This window comes from Atractosteus spatula, chromosome 13 (assembly GCF_055471065.1).
Source record: "Atractosteus spatula isolate fAtrSpa1 chromosome 13, fAtrSpa1.hap1, whole genome shotgun sequence".
NCBI classification, from domain to species: domain Eukaryota; kingdom Metazoa; phylum Chordata; class Actinopteri; order Semionotiformes; family Lepisosteidae; genus Atractosteus; species Atractosteus spatula.
In genome coordinates this window covers 25,670,804-25,684,689 of record NC_142718.1, presented here as the reverse complement: position 1 = coordinate 25,684,689, position 13,886 = coordinate 25,670,804, and the positions used below count along the sequence as shown (strand labels likewise).

The 13,886-nt window shown below is 36.9% G+C and overlaps 1 protein-coding gene across 2 annotated transcripts in view; it reads left to right on the top strand.

The window, feature by feature from the left end:
• Positions 1-13,886, top strand: part of osbpl6 (oxysterol binding protein-like 6) — a 63,781-nt gene that overhangs the window by 42,505 nt on the left and 7,390 nt on the right. For both annotated transcript variants that reach the window (XM_088931009.1, XM_088931008.1), the window contains 9 exons: positions 2,071-2,178; positions 5,130-5,267; positions 6,723-6,810; positions 7,584-7,837; positions 9,907-10,044; positions 10,398-10,461; positions 11,414-11,492; positions 12,605-12,749; positions 13,131-13,275. In XM_088931009.1, coding sequence (XP_088787135.1) covers positions 2,071-2,178; positions 5,130-5,267; positions 6,723-6,810; positions 7,584-7,837; positions 9,907-10,044; positions 10,398-10,461; positions 11,414-11,492; positions 12,605-12,749; positions 13,131-13,275 — 1,159 coding nt within the window. The remainder of the gene's footprint in view (positions 1-2,070; positions 2,179-5,129; positions 5,268-6,722; positions 6,811-7,583; positions 7,838-9,906; positions 10,045-10,397; positions 10,462-11,413; positions 11,493-12,604; positions 12,750-13,130; positions 13,276-13,886) is intronic.

Here is a 13,886-nt window from a genome sequence, read left to right as displayed (position 1 = left end):
AAAGTGCATGAAAGACTAGTAGTATTGAGGCTTTTAATGTATAAGCTGTGCTTAATGAATAAGAAAAAGCCAGGGGGAAACGCAAGAGAAAATGGCCTTAGTGTTGTCTTTTTGTTTTATGGGTTGAATTTGGAATATTGGAATAATACAACTTAATGGCTGGCAGTGTTTGTGTTTAGAAAATTAGCAGCCATTTGTCCTTCCCATTGGAAGTGAACTAAAAGATTAGGGTAAAATATAAGGGTAAGAAAAGTGCACTTATAGCATTCTTTAATGTGTTGATTTTAGGAGTGTCAGTACTATTAATGTTTTTGAACTCATTTCTCTGGACTAGATTTGTACTTGTTTTTGACAGCTTTGTTCATTTATGTTAAATATTTACAGGGTAGGGCTTCTAAGTAGCTCAACCTCTATATACAGTATGCATGTTTGGAGTCAGGTTGAGCTCTGTGACCTAGATGTTCCCAGTTCAAGCCTGGCCCTATCTGTCAGCTGGGATACAGATACAGTATTTGGCACAGTTTACAGTGTGTAACTAGGAACAGTGGACATACTGTATTATACTTGTATTATAAAGCCTTGCTGGCTTTTTGGTGAAACAGCAGCTCTTGTGCCATCAAGCTTGCAGTAATGTGAGTGAGAGGTGTACTGCTCCTCTAGTCGCCTTGAACTCTGCTGTAGTGCATTGTGGATCTGGCAGGCAGGAGTCGCGACTCTGAACTGAAGTCTTTAAAACCTGATTTTTAAATAAGGGGATATATATTAAATAAAGGGCAATCCTAAATTAGAAAAGAAAAAAAACATCAGAAAAAGCCAGTAATGAAAGGTACTTTTTGTTACACAACCTTCACAGGTATTGTGTCAAAAGTGTATTTGTAGCTGGCTGAAATGCAGTAATCCACACAATAGCTTGATCATAGTATCTTGGGATGATGATGAATAAGGCTTTTCAGAGATTGTATTTTTATAGGTATCAATAATTAATAATTGCTTGTATTAGTACAAGACCTTTCATCCCGAAGGATCCCAAAGTACCTTACCAGATAGGAGGAGACTATTAACTTATATTAATTTCATCCAGCACTGAAGTGTAACACCTACTTGGGTAACATGCAGTAGCTCTTATGCATCTGCTGCCTCACTACACAGGCTGGAGCAGGTGGAAAAGTGAGAAATTGATTGAAGAAAATTCTTTTAGGTTAATTGCATACACCCAGAGATAAATGTATCTAGGACCCCAAGGCTAACACCTCTTATCTTGCAAACAGTCAGGACCTTGGTTTACCATCTCATCTAAAGATGGCACATCCTAAAGCCCAGTGTCCCCTGTCACCATGCTGGGGCAGCTGGTTTAGAAACTTTAGTCCAGATCTATAGTGCCACCAACTGGTCACCCAAACATTTGTCATTTTGCAGTTCCAGCGTGGGTTTTCTTAGAAGGCCATCAATCTCAATTCTGACATCCTGAAAATTAAATTTAGTTTCTGCTCATGTTACATAAGCATGTATTTAAAAGCAGTGATATTTGGTTGTAAGCGAACTGTTGGTTTATGTTTTTAATTCAGATTTGCTGTATTTCAACAAAGAAGTCTATCTGAAACAAGTCTATACTGTATTATTAGGAGACTGTGTTGTTCTGAGCTGCAGTTTGTAAATTGCGGGTTATAAATGTATTTCAGTTCTACTCTTAACAGTTTTTTTTCTGTTAAAATCAAATAATGAAAGGACAACAGTCACTGTCAATGAATGAGAGGATAGTGATCATATCACTGTAAGGCAGATGAAAAGCTCAAAGTCTGTGAAAATTATTTAAGCAGCACTGCTTATCTCAAGTGCAACAGATAGAAAAAGAGTCAATGTTTTTTTTAACTGCCTCTTGTCATTGAGGGCAACACAAGACAGAAGGCCTGAATGATCATTGAATATGAGAGAAATTGTTGTTGATCTGTTTTGTTTCTTGTTTTTTCATTTTGTTTCCAGGGATCATACTTTATATTAGTGTATAACCAATATCTATAAGAATAACCATTTTTATTATAAGAATACATTTTGTTTTTTTGCTTTTCGTAGGCTTTGACTCAAAATACAGAGCTTAGAACTCGCCTGAACCGGATCCATTCAGAGTCTGTCCTGTCTGACCAGGTGGTCAGTGTAAATATCATTCCTAGTCCTGATGAGGTATGTGGTTATTATTCTGGACTCTTTCTTCTATGCCAGAATGGTTAAAACAAAACCTTTCGCCTTTGTACTTGCTGATGTTAGGCACCAGTAAGGAACAATCTTTTTCTGCAGTTGTTTTTAAATCTGGTAAATAACCTGCATGGAAGCCATCCAGAAGCTTCTATAGCAGCTGCTACTGAATTTGTACTAAAGAACTAAGCTTGTTTTTTGGATACATTTTTAGAGGTTTTGTGTTAATTGGAATAGAATGATTAAAAATAACATTTCTGCACCTGCATGGTAATTCTAGAGTCAGGTGAAGCAGACTTAAAAGTATTCTGATTGTGGATTCTGATTCTATTTTGATTCTGTTTGTGTAAATGGTAATTAGGCAGTGTTTCTACAATATTTTCATGTGATAGGAAAACATGCACGTTTTCTGTTATTCACATGTCTACCACACGTCTCATTTTCCTCACCTGTGGTGCTATAATACTGCACGTGCTATTATCTGAATATGTTGTTTTGAGTTAATTAGATTCCTCTTACATAAAATATTTTTTGACACAGCTATTTCAAACTTTAGATAATAGTTCATGGGGGTTTCAGGCTTGTTGCACTGTACCTTACTGTTTAAGCCAATTCTAAAACTCGATGAGGTCTGTTTTAAGAAAGTTCTTAACAGATTCTGTACTACACACAAGGATTTTGTAAATGAAAAGGTTATAGAATATCCAGCATTCTTTTGACATTGTCTTTACACTGAACTGTTATATTTAAATGTGTGTTGCTGATATATTTAAGCTTTTTAATCCAGTCTTTTTCACACTTTTCTGGTTAAAGGACACCTTTTAAATAATCCACCAACTTTGAGAAACACAGTTTAAGTATAAACAGATACCTGCAGACTATTATTATAATATCTAGTATTATTGTTAATTCTAAATGTTAAGGACAGAAACGGCATGGCACAGTTGCATTGTGGTTAGCATTGCTGCCTTGCAGTTTTGGGGCCCGGTGTTCAATTCCAGACCTAGAGTGCTGTCTGTGTGGAGTTTGTACTGTATGTTCTCCACATGTTCGTGTTGTTTTCCTACAGGTGCTCTAGTTTGCTCTCACAGTCCAAAAACATACTGGTAGGTTAATTAGCTTCAGGGAGATTGGCCCTATTGTGAATGGGTGAGTGTGTGTGTCCTGTGATAGACTGGTGTGTATCCTGCCTTTCTCCCCTTGCTTGCTGGGATAGGCTCCAGCTCCCCTGTGACCATGAACTGGATCAAGCAGTTAAAAATGACAGATGGATGGAAGAACAAAAACACACATCAACAAATCCTAAATAATGTAAATAAATCATGACTTGTAGCAGTAACTGTCCAGCATTGTTAACTCTTCCAACTTTGCTGAATAGTCTTTTTTGGCGTTCATCTTTGTAACATTTAAGAGGATGAAAAGCTTATAGTAATTGAGAATAAGGTATTGATTCTTGTGTCTAGCAGATCAAATTATTTTTTTGCAAATTTTAAATTTGATTCTGGTTATCAATGTCTGGGTTAGCATACTAAAATGCAAACATTTTCAAATGTCTTAAGTGCAGTATTATTTAGAAAATAGTTTAATATCTGGCCAAGCTCAGTATCTAAGGGAAATACTAAGATAGACATAGTTGGATGTGAAAACAAACCAAAAAAAACTTTGATTCTGTTTGATTCATCCACACCCATGCTATTGCATGCTTGTGGAGAGAAAGAAAGCAATCACCATTGGTTAAGGATCACCAACAAGGGACCTTTTCATCAGAGTGACAGTTTCAGTCCTGATGGAGACTTAATATTTGTGTAACCTTGTTAATGCAAAGCTACAGTACATATACAAGCACAGAAGTATCACTTTTCAGTTTGGTACCGCTTGTACTCTGAAATAAGTACTCTGAAAAATGCTGTGATATTTGCGTTGTATACAGAGAGAAATCATATACAGTATAATCCTCTGGAAAGGCATGCATGTACAGTAATAGTCAATAAATTTGTATGAAAACCTAAATGAATTAATATTCCATTTGCCTTGTCTGTGGACAATAGTTTAGTGTGTGGTTGAAATAAGAAGCTTTAATGGGTTCAGATTTACTCTACTTAAAGGCAAAAATATCTTTACTACCGTCTTTCTTTGAGGTGTTACATAATGTTTTGCGGTAAATCTGGTACCTAATATGGCTTCTTCAAGCGTGCCAAACCAGCATTGCATGTCCTCCCTGTTAAATTGCTTTTATTAGACTTTTGCTGGTGGCAAGGGCAGATTAATTAAAAACATCTTATCAAAACAGATACTGCAGGTCTTTTGCAGTATCTTTTTAGAGTTCAGGCAAAATGTATGTGGCTTTAAAGGAATGCGAAATATCCAAACTTGTCAACTGTGATGGAAGCAGAAGGACCCTCCTCTGTAAATATTATGAAACACCCTGCCAAAAGCACTGTTTCGTGGGAGGAGAGTCTAGAAGTGTAAGTGGAATGTAACACAATTGTATTAAGTGAAGAAATTCTTAAACTGTTTTGCAACGTCCAGTGTTCAGTTAGTAAGCTGCTTTGTCTACATTTGTGTTCCTGAACTGCAACACAATGTTAAAAATGTCGATTTAATTAATTGATCAAATTTATTTAATTAGTTCTGTAATTTTATATGATTAACTGAAATTCGCCTTTGTAGTTTTGGATGTCATTGTGATAACTGTAGTAAGATCCAAGGTTACTGCCTTGTACCCTTGATTTTCCTTGATTTTTACTGTCCTAGTGCTCAGGGAGATCACGAATCCTGTACTGTGTGTATCAGTTAATGCCCAATCAGACATAGACAGGGTCCATTTTAAGAAAAGAATCCTATCTGCAGGAATGAGCTTAACAAGATAAGAAGAGACTCAATGTAATGCATGAATGTAAACTCGTCTCACAGAGATATGTGTCCTGTTTGGTCTGCAGCCCAACGAGCAGATTCACGTTGGCATCCCCCTGACACAGCAAGTCTCTAATGAGAGCAGGCTCTCCATGTCAGAATCCGTTTCGGAATTCTTTGATGCCCAGGAAGTGCTTTTGTCAGCAAGCTCATCAGAGAACGAGGTAGGTAGATGGGGGAGGGGCTTGGGTGTTCAGACTGCTGCTGGCTGACCAAATAAAGATTTTATGGTGGCTCATTTGTCCCTGGGTTAGTCAGTAAGTAAATGAGAAGTCCTTAAAAAACCAAGATAACACAAAAGGATTTAATAAATTAACATGGCTGTCAAAAATGATCATTTCCGTTAGAGGCTTCTATTCAAAGTACAATAAGAATGAAAGGACGTTGTTTTATATTTTATTTATTTTCATGTTTTTATGGGCCTTTCTTTGATGTCTCAGCTGATTTGTATTCTGTAGTTAAATGAGGCATCAGGGTTATTTCTGTTCTTTGTATTAGACCTTAAAGTCAGGTCCTTGTTATTTGGTTATTAAAGATCCCAGGGCACTAGGGATGTTAAGCACAGCAACCTGGCTAAATTCAGCTCTGGGTTTTCAGAATCTGGCCTTCGTCAAGTTCCTCCTTAAATTGGTTCCTGAAGCTTGTTTCTTATTTCTCAATCTTTTCCACTGTGTAGTGGGGATGCTGGTACATAATAGCTTCTGCAGGTCACCCAGGTGGGTGAGTGCGTGCTAAGCTTCAGTGATAGATGAAGTGGATCCACTCATATAACCAAAGCGCTTTGGGATGAAAAGCACTATATAATTGCAAGGAATTCTTGTTATAATACAATTATTATTCTCACCAAACTCATTTGCTTTAAAGGTCAGAATTGAATTACACAAAGCATCCAACTCTTGGCTTTGTGCAAGCACCACAGCTTACCTATCAGCACCTCTCTGAATGCCAAGTATATGTTAATATGGATGCACTCTCTAATTTTGTCAGAGAACAGTTTAGGAAGTCGACAGAGCTGCATTTAAATTGTTTTCTTCACAAGCTGCATAATTTAGTCACTTTATTTTTAGGACTAGGTGTTTTTTTGTAGTTTATAGTCTGTGTAGTACAATGGCTTGATTTCTGAAAACCAAAGACAATCTTTTAAGTAAGTATTAAGCATTGACAAAATGTAATTTTGCAGGAGTGGGATTAATGTCATGTAATTAAAAAATATTTTAAAATGTAGTGAAAATGGTTAATGTGTAAAACAGAATAAAAACCTAAATGTAGTTTTTGTAAAAGCAGGATATTAGGAAATGTACAGTATACAGTATGGTTTAAATGAAAAAAATGGCAAGGCTGCAGATATGTTGCACAAGTTAAAATGTAATAATGTTTGTGAATGAAAAAAATGACAGCCTGTAAATGACTGTGCAGTAATTTTAATTTTTTAACTAACCTGTTTTGTTTAGATTACTACTTCATGTTTTAGTAACAAGCTATGATTACAGTGAGCCTTATGGAGCTTTATGGATGTGCTTGATGTTTGGAGAACTGTTATGTAATGCACTGGTGAGATAGGATCCAATTAAATTGTGTGTTGAAGTAAACCCCCATTCCTTTATTCTCCATCCCTTTAGGCATCAGATGATGAATCATACGTCAGCGATGTCAGTGACAATATTTCCGAGGACAATGCCAGTGTTACAGATAACGTTTCCAGGCAAAGTATGCATTACACAGCCACGGCACCAATTAGAACACCTTGCTAATTTAATGGGATTCATGAGCTGTGTGTGTATTATTCAATTCAGTGTCTGATGAAAGGGTTATTTCTCAGGCATGCTAAATGAAAATTAACAGAATTAACTGTCTATGAATTTCACTATTTAATTTTTATTTTGTAAGGTGTTCAAAGGAGCAGGACTGGGCGTAAAAGCTGTTATATTCATAAAGCTGCTTTTCACATTTGTGGAACACACTGAAAAGACTGTAGGATTCCTCCAGATCATAACCAGATTTCATTGCACAACCGTGTGATTTACTATTATATTTCAAAGATAACAGAGCATAAATAATTTCCAAAACAGTTCTGGGTTCTGTTTTGTTGCTTTTGTGCATGTGTTTTTTTCTCTTTTTCCAGGAACTGTTTTGAGTAAATAGCAAAACGCCTTGAAACAGTGTTAGTACAATTACAGTTCTGTTATTGTAGGTTGTAGCTGCAGTAGTTTTAGCATTAGCACTAGAAACATTGGTAAAGCTGGTCAGCACAGCAGTTGACATCACTTGTGACCAGGTAGAAAAAGCTACTAATGTTTAGTCTAGTCTAGTTTCTGTCAGTTACATATCTGTTCTTATTTAGGATGATATCCCTTCAATGTGATTTTAGCACTCTGCATAAAACTGATACTGAAAAGAAAAAAAACAAGGTGTGAGTGGGGGAAAAAAGAGAAAACGACCTCATTGGAGAGCCTCACTGTGTAACTGTCATGTGATTTTAGTGCCCAATGGAGACCTGGCTGGAGGTTCCTTCAGAAATGGTAGACGGACATGCCTCCCTGCCCCTTCCCCAGACACCAGTAACATCAACCTGTGGAACATCCTGAGGAACAACATTGGCAAGGACCTGTCCAAGGTGTCCATGCCTGTGGAGCTGAACGAGCCCCTCAACACCTTGCAGCACCTGTGCGAGGAGCTGGAATACACCGAGTTGCTAGACAAGGCTTCTGAGACAGACGACCCATATGAGCGCATGGTAACCCTCAAGCCAGCGCTTTCAGCTGGCTACTTCATTACCTGCATTGCTTAGTTTTGGTTTATTTTAACTTAAACCTCGGTAGAGGGTGGCTGGTGTTTCATCTTCATCATCATTTTCGAACCCCTTATTCCTGATGAGGGTTGCGGTGGTAACAAGCTGGGTTTGTTAGACCCGACTTCCCTTTTCCAGCTCCTCCTGGGGGACTCCCAGTTGTTCCCAAGCCAGCGGAGAGATAAAATCTCTCCAGCGTGTCCTGGGTCTGCCCCCAGGGTCTCTGCCCAGTGGGCAGTGCCCTGTACACCTCCAGTGGGAAATGCTGGCCACTGTTTTTCGTTAGTCATCGTGCATTGCAGTAAATTGCAGCGCTACAGACACAAGCTTTTTCTTATTAATTTTAACAACTTTCAGGAAGCTTCCAGTATAGGACTGCAAAACAAAATAAATGATGGCGAATAAAATTCATGAGTTTTTTTTCTGTCATTACTGTTGGGACCTCTGAGTTCTGTGCGGTAGCTGTTCTGTTTCGTGTTAATCTGTGCAGCACAGTTTAAAGATCTGGACTGCAACTGAATATGTTATCCTTTCCTTCTGACTAATTTCCATATTCCATTGTCATACTTAACTTGCAGAGCATGAAGGAAATGATTTTATTTCTATACAGGGACGTTACTGATCGAAAGGTGATGGTTTCAATTGAGTCAGGTTATTTTTTATCAAGAAAAAAAAGAAATCAGTGCACCACAAAACCCTTGGCATTTTCTGTCTCATTCTACAATCTGGTTTTTGATTTCTCCCTAAATGGAAAAATAGAAATTCCCTTTAGATTATTGTGTGATCTTAATGTTATTTGTATTTCCAATTGTATGTGGAAATTTGGCATATAGACAAGTACTAATAAAAAGATTTGAGACAGGTTTGAGACAGCTGTTTATAAAAAAGGAGTGCTATTATACTGAATGATTTACAATTGTGATATGGATATCCATTGCACCAAAGAGGTGCACATTTTGTGTTGGTGTGGTGTTGAAATAAATGTTAAACTGTTATATTAATTAGTCTCTGACTCTTATAGTCTTGATTCATCACTCACAGCTGCTTATTCTGAGGAATTCATAAATAGGATGTTGATTTGACTTCACAGAAAATGTGATACAATTTGTACTTTGGTGATAGCTTTCACAGAGCAGACTCAAGGTTTCTATTCAGATTGTGTTATGTAATGGACCTTGCAGTTTGTCAGGTTTCAATGCATAGACTATTTAACAAAAGCTTATTGGCTATATTTGGAAGGCAAAAAAGTTTAATTCAGCTTTGCTTCATTGTCTTGCAGTAATCTTTATCAGTCAACAATTAAGGAGGCTTGGGCCTGGTGTAAATGATAAAAGTCAAGGCTTGTAGATGGGGAAAATCAAGACGTGTTTTATAAGTGTCGTGATGCAAGGAGTCACAGCGCAGTTCAATGAAGGTTTAAGACGAGTTTAATTGTGCCAAAAAAGGACATTTCCAGAAAACACTGAAGAAAACACACAAGGTGTATTTCCCACAGTACCCCGAATTAACAGTGTTATAGAAGGTTTTATGGTCCGAGCCCAACCATGATATTACCGTTAATGGTGGTTCATGATTGGCCATTCCTCTTATGACCCAGTGGCTATTCCTGATGATATTATCCCTCCTTTCAGCTATTTCTGAGGTGTCATATACGAACCAGGTCAGGAGTAATGAACCCAGAGTCAGATGTTTACAAAAGTCTTGGTTAATGTTTTCTTTACTGTAATACTTTGCTGGTAAATTAACTAGTTCTTCCTTATTAGTGTACTTCCTTCTTGTTGTTGTGTTTTTCTCAAAACTCTCTGCCTTCATAGATATTCTGGAGTGAACTTAAACTAAAGCAATATTTCCATACATGACAGAGATGATAGTAAAACCAAAAATAAAGGTGATGTTTATCAATCTGGTCTGGAAAACATTTTCTCATCATTGCTCTCTAGTTGATAATATACTGTAGTAATATAACACTAAAGACCTGAGTATTGATTTATTTTGTGCTAACGTTTATTTTTTAGGTCATAGTTGCTGCCTTTGCAGTCTCGGGATACGCTTCAACCTACTACAGAGCAGGAAGTAAACCATTCAATCCTGTGCTAGGAGAGACCTATGAATGTATAAGGGAAGACAAAGGACTGTGCTTTTTTGCAGAACAGGTGTGTTTTTATTTTTAATTTGGTCAAATGTAATTTGTTCACACAGGTTTAAATCTGTTTGAAATATTAATATACTGTAATCTGCTAGAGTTAAAAACCTATAAAATGCGAAATTCTGTGCTAAATAAAGTATGTTAAACTTTGATAATTGTGAATGCCAATGCATTAATATGACCCAGATAGGATGTTAGGAAACTCTTGTATGCTTCTTTTCTGGAAAATCATAAAATAAATATTTTTTTTTAATTTTACATGTAATTTTACAACTCTGTATTCTTGGTTTTCAGTTGATTTCAGCAAACTGGATAACAGTTGTATCATTCTTTATATTAATACTTTATTGCATTTTTTAGGTGAGCCACCACCCACCAATATCGGCTTGCCACTGTGAATCTAAGAAATTTACTTTCTGGCAAGGTAAGGTACAAAATATACTTTTTGTTAATTCTTACTGACTACTAAGCTACTCTGACTGTTATCCGTTAGTAATTAGATCAAATGGCAAAAGACATTTGTTGTTACATCTGTATAAATGTGAGGGAGATCAGATCACACTAAATCAATATTTTCTAGAAACACAGTGGATTTTATATCTTTACTTTCTTACCTTGATAAATAGAAATGTGATTTAAAAGACCTTCCTTGACCCAACATGAAGTGTGTTTAAATAGTATTGATTGAATGGGTTATTTGCTGTTAATCTAAAAATGTGTTTTGTTATACATACCATGTTACAGTCTGAACACACCTACAGCTGTATACAAAAATGTGGGCACCCCTGGTCAAATTGCATGTTTCACAGAACCTCTAAGTGAAAAGAAGTTAACACAGCCTCTGCAGGATACAAACTTAAACATGACATATTTCTTCACATTATAATACACAATTACTATTTATTTGCTGAATTTAACAGACTGGAAAAAAATAGAAGAGTAAATACTGCCATGTGCAATAGTTTGGGCACCCTGTCAGTCAGTACTTAGTCACTCAGGTGGGTAGCTGCGTCAGCATGAGTAGGTTGCAAAGGAACAAGTAATAGGTTTATTCCATGCCGAAAAAGAGAAGAAAGAAAACACGTTTCAGCTGTGGAGACTTCTTCAGGTGTAGCTTACACCCGAAGAAGGCTCCACAGCTGAAACGTTGTGATTTCTTTCTTCTCTTTTCAGCATGGAATAAACCTATTACTTAGTACTTAGTCACACCTAACGATCCTAAGTTTGTACCCTGCAGAGGCTGTGTTAACTTCCTTTCAGTTAAAGATTCAGTGAAACATGCCATTTGAGTGGAGCTGCCCAAACTTTTGCAAACAACTGTAGGTGTGAGTTTTAAACATTTTAACCTATGCTAACCTAAATCTTGACATTTTTAGATATAAGATGGAAAAATAAATTCTGGGGTAAATCCATGGAAATCCTTCCGATTGGAACCATGAATGTGACACTTCCAAAGTAAGTCATCCAAATTTCTGCACTATATTTCTGAGGAGATCCTTTTTACCTTGTTCTTAAGGGTACATAATTCCTATTCCTATAATATTTTTTTTTGTCCTGTTTGGTTGGGTTCGGTTGTGTAATTGTTGTGACCACTGCCTTGTGGCTCCAGGTTCCTGGGTTTGATTCGGGCATTTGGTGTCTGACTGTGTGGAGTTGATATGTTCCCTCTATAATTGCTATGGTTTCTCTTCACCTCTGAAAGATATGTTGGCTGTATTTGATTGACTTTTCTAAATTGACCCTTTCTCAGTGGCCCTGTTATGCCATCTAGGAAGTGAATAGTGAGGTATTCTCAGCCCTTTCTCAGCACACAATGTGTGCGTTTCATTCTCTTTCTGTAATACTTTGTATGCCGTTGAACTGATGTGTTTTCATTTTATTGTCTTCGGATTTAGCAAGTGGTGAGATTTAACCTCCTTAATCTCATTAATGACCTTACAACACATAATTGTTTATCTTCTATTTTACCGGTTAGGGATGTACAAGTTTTATCTCTTTTAAAAAAAAAAATCTTAGCCATTCCAACTGAATTGTTATTTTTAAAGTATTTTTTGAATCAGAGTTATTTGTGCTTGAAAACAGCAGGCGATTATTACAGATCATGGCTGTGCCTGTGTGTAGTTGTAAATGAGATCCCAAAATAAACCCTGATTCCCCAGCTGTCTGGATAACAAGACGATGGGTTTGTCTGTGTCTTGGCTGTTGCATGAATGAGATCGGTGGTGCTTCTTCTAAATTTCTCCAGAGATTTTTCTTGCATCACAAAAATATCCACTAAATTGGGTTTCGTTGTTGCTAACCCTTTGAGTACATGGACATTCTGGTCTCATGTTTAATATGCTGTATGTGTGTGTGTATACTCATCTTGCTATCTTTAATTAATAGTACTCCTTCCAAATTAATTTAATCTTTAGTTATCCTACAATTAGTTTGATAATTCTCCATAATTATTCATTTGTCCGGTTAGGGGAAGGATTTTGAAATCAAACCATTTAAGTACTGGGATTTTTTGGCACAGGAAATGATGGTTTTTGCAAAGTCTTCATGGTTGTTCTGCTGTAATTTAGGTATGGCGATCACTATGAATGGAACAAAGTCACCACCTGCATACACAATATTCTTAGTGGAAGAAGGTGGCTAGAGCATTATGGAGAAATCACAATAAGAAATACAAAAAGCAGCTTGTGCATTTGCAAACTCACGTTTGTTAAGGTAAGACTGCAAAGTGAAACTGGTTCTAAATGTTCACTGTGGGATAGCCCACACTACCAAGTGTCCATGATGTTATTATTCATTTTGTACAGAGTTGGTAAATTACTGTAGTGCTTTGCTCAGAATGAAAATGCAAGCCCCCTGTCATTTTGTTGAGTTTGTGTGAATGTTGTAAAGCATTGTAGGAGTAAACATTCACACTTTGTGTCGTAAATTAGCTAATTCTCTTGAAATCTTACAGTACGTAGCATTGATTAGTGCCCAGTTAGATTAGAAGTATAATTGCCAAACAGTTATTGTATATTATCTATGATGAATCACGTTTCTGGACAGTGGCTACTGTATATTTGCAGCTCTATTTGCATTTTGCCATCTTTCCAGGGGAACTATTGGAGTTCAAATGTAAATGAAGTCCAGGGGTTTGTGATGGACCAAGAGGGGAAGGTGGTGCACCGACTCTTTGGGAAATGGCACGAAGGACTGTACTGTGGTGTTGCACCATCAGCTAAATGTATATGGAGGACAGGTGAGACTTGTTTGTGAGCTCTTTAGATTTTTTTGTTCCATAAAGACATTTAAATAACACAAACTGTCCAGTCTGCATTGTTTACATTCAAACTGTTTACTTGTTTACTTGTACATTGTCTACTGTTTGTTTGTATATTGTCTTGATGCACTGTCTGCACTTTGTGATTTTACACTTGTTTTAACAATCGAGAGACTTTCTGTTAGTAAGAAATCCATTGTACCTGTACATGTACCGGTTACATACATGTATGGCAAGAAAGATCAAGTTCAAGTTCACTCTGGTGGGTTATAGCAATCTTCTCTTGAATTGCATATTACTTGTGCCTACTTAAGCCAATAATTGGTGTCCGTGAAGTAATTGAGTCAGCTGTCTCAGTAAAACTAGACTTTTCTGTTATCCTGCAGGATCAGGAATTAAGCTCCTGGCCCAGGTCATTCATTTCTGTGTCACCAGTGGCTTTCTTTTTGTTGGTGTGATGCCTTTTTCATATTGTAGTAATTCTGTTGGTAGCAGACAGGCCTGCTGTTCATTAAGCGTGTCTTTTTGGATGAACTGAAAACTAAGGGGGTTATTGCACTAGTTGAGGCTAAAAACCAATTTGCACCAAT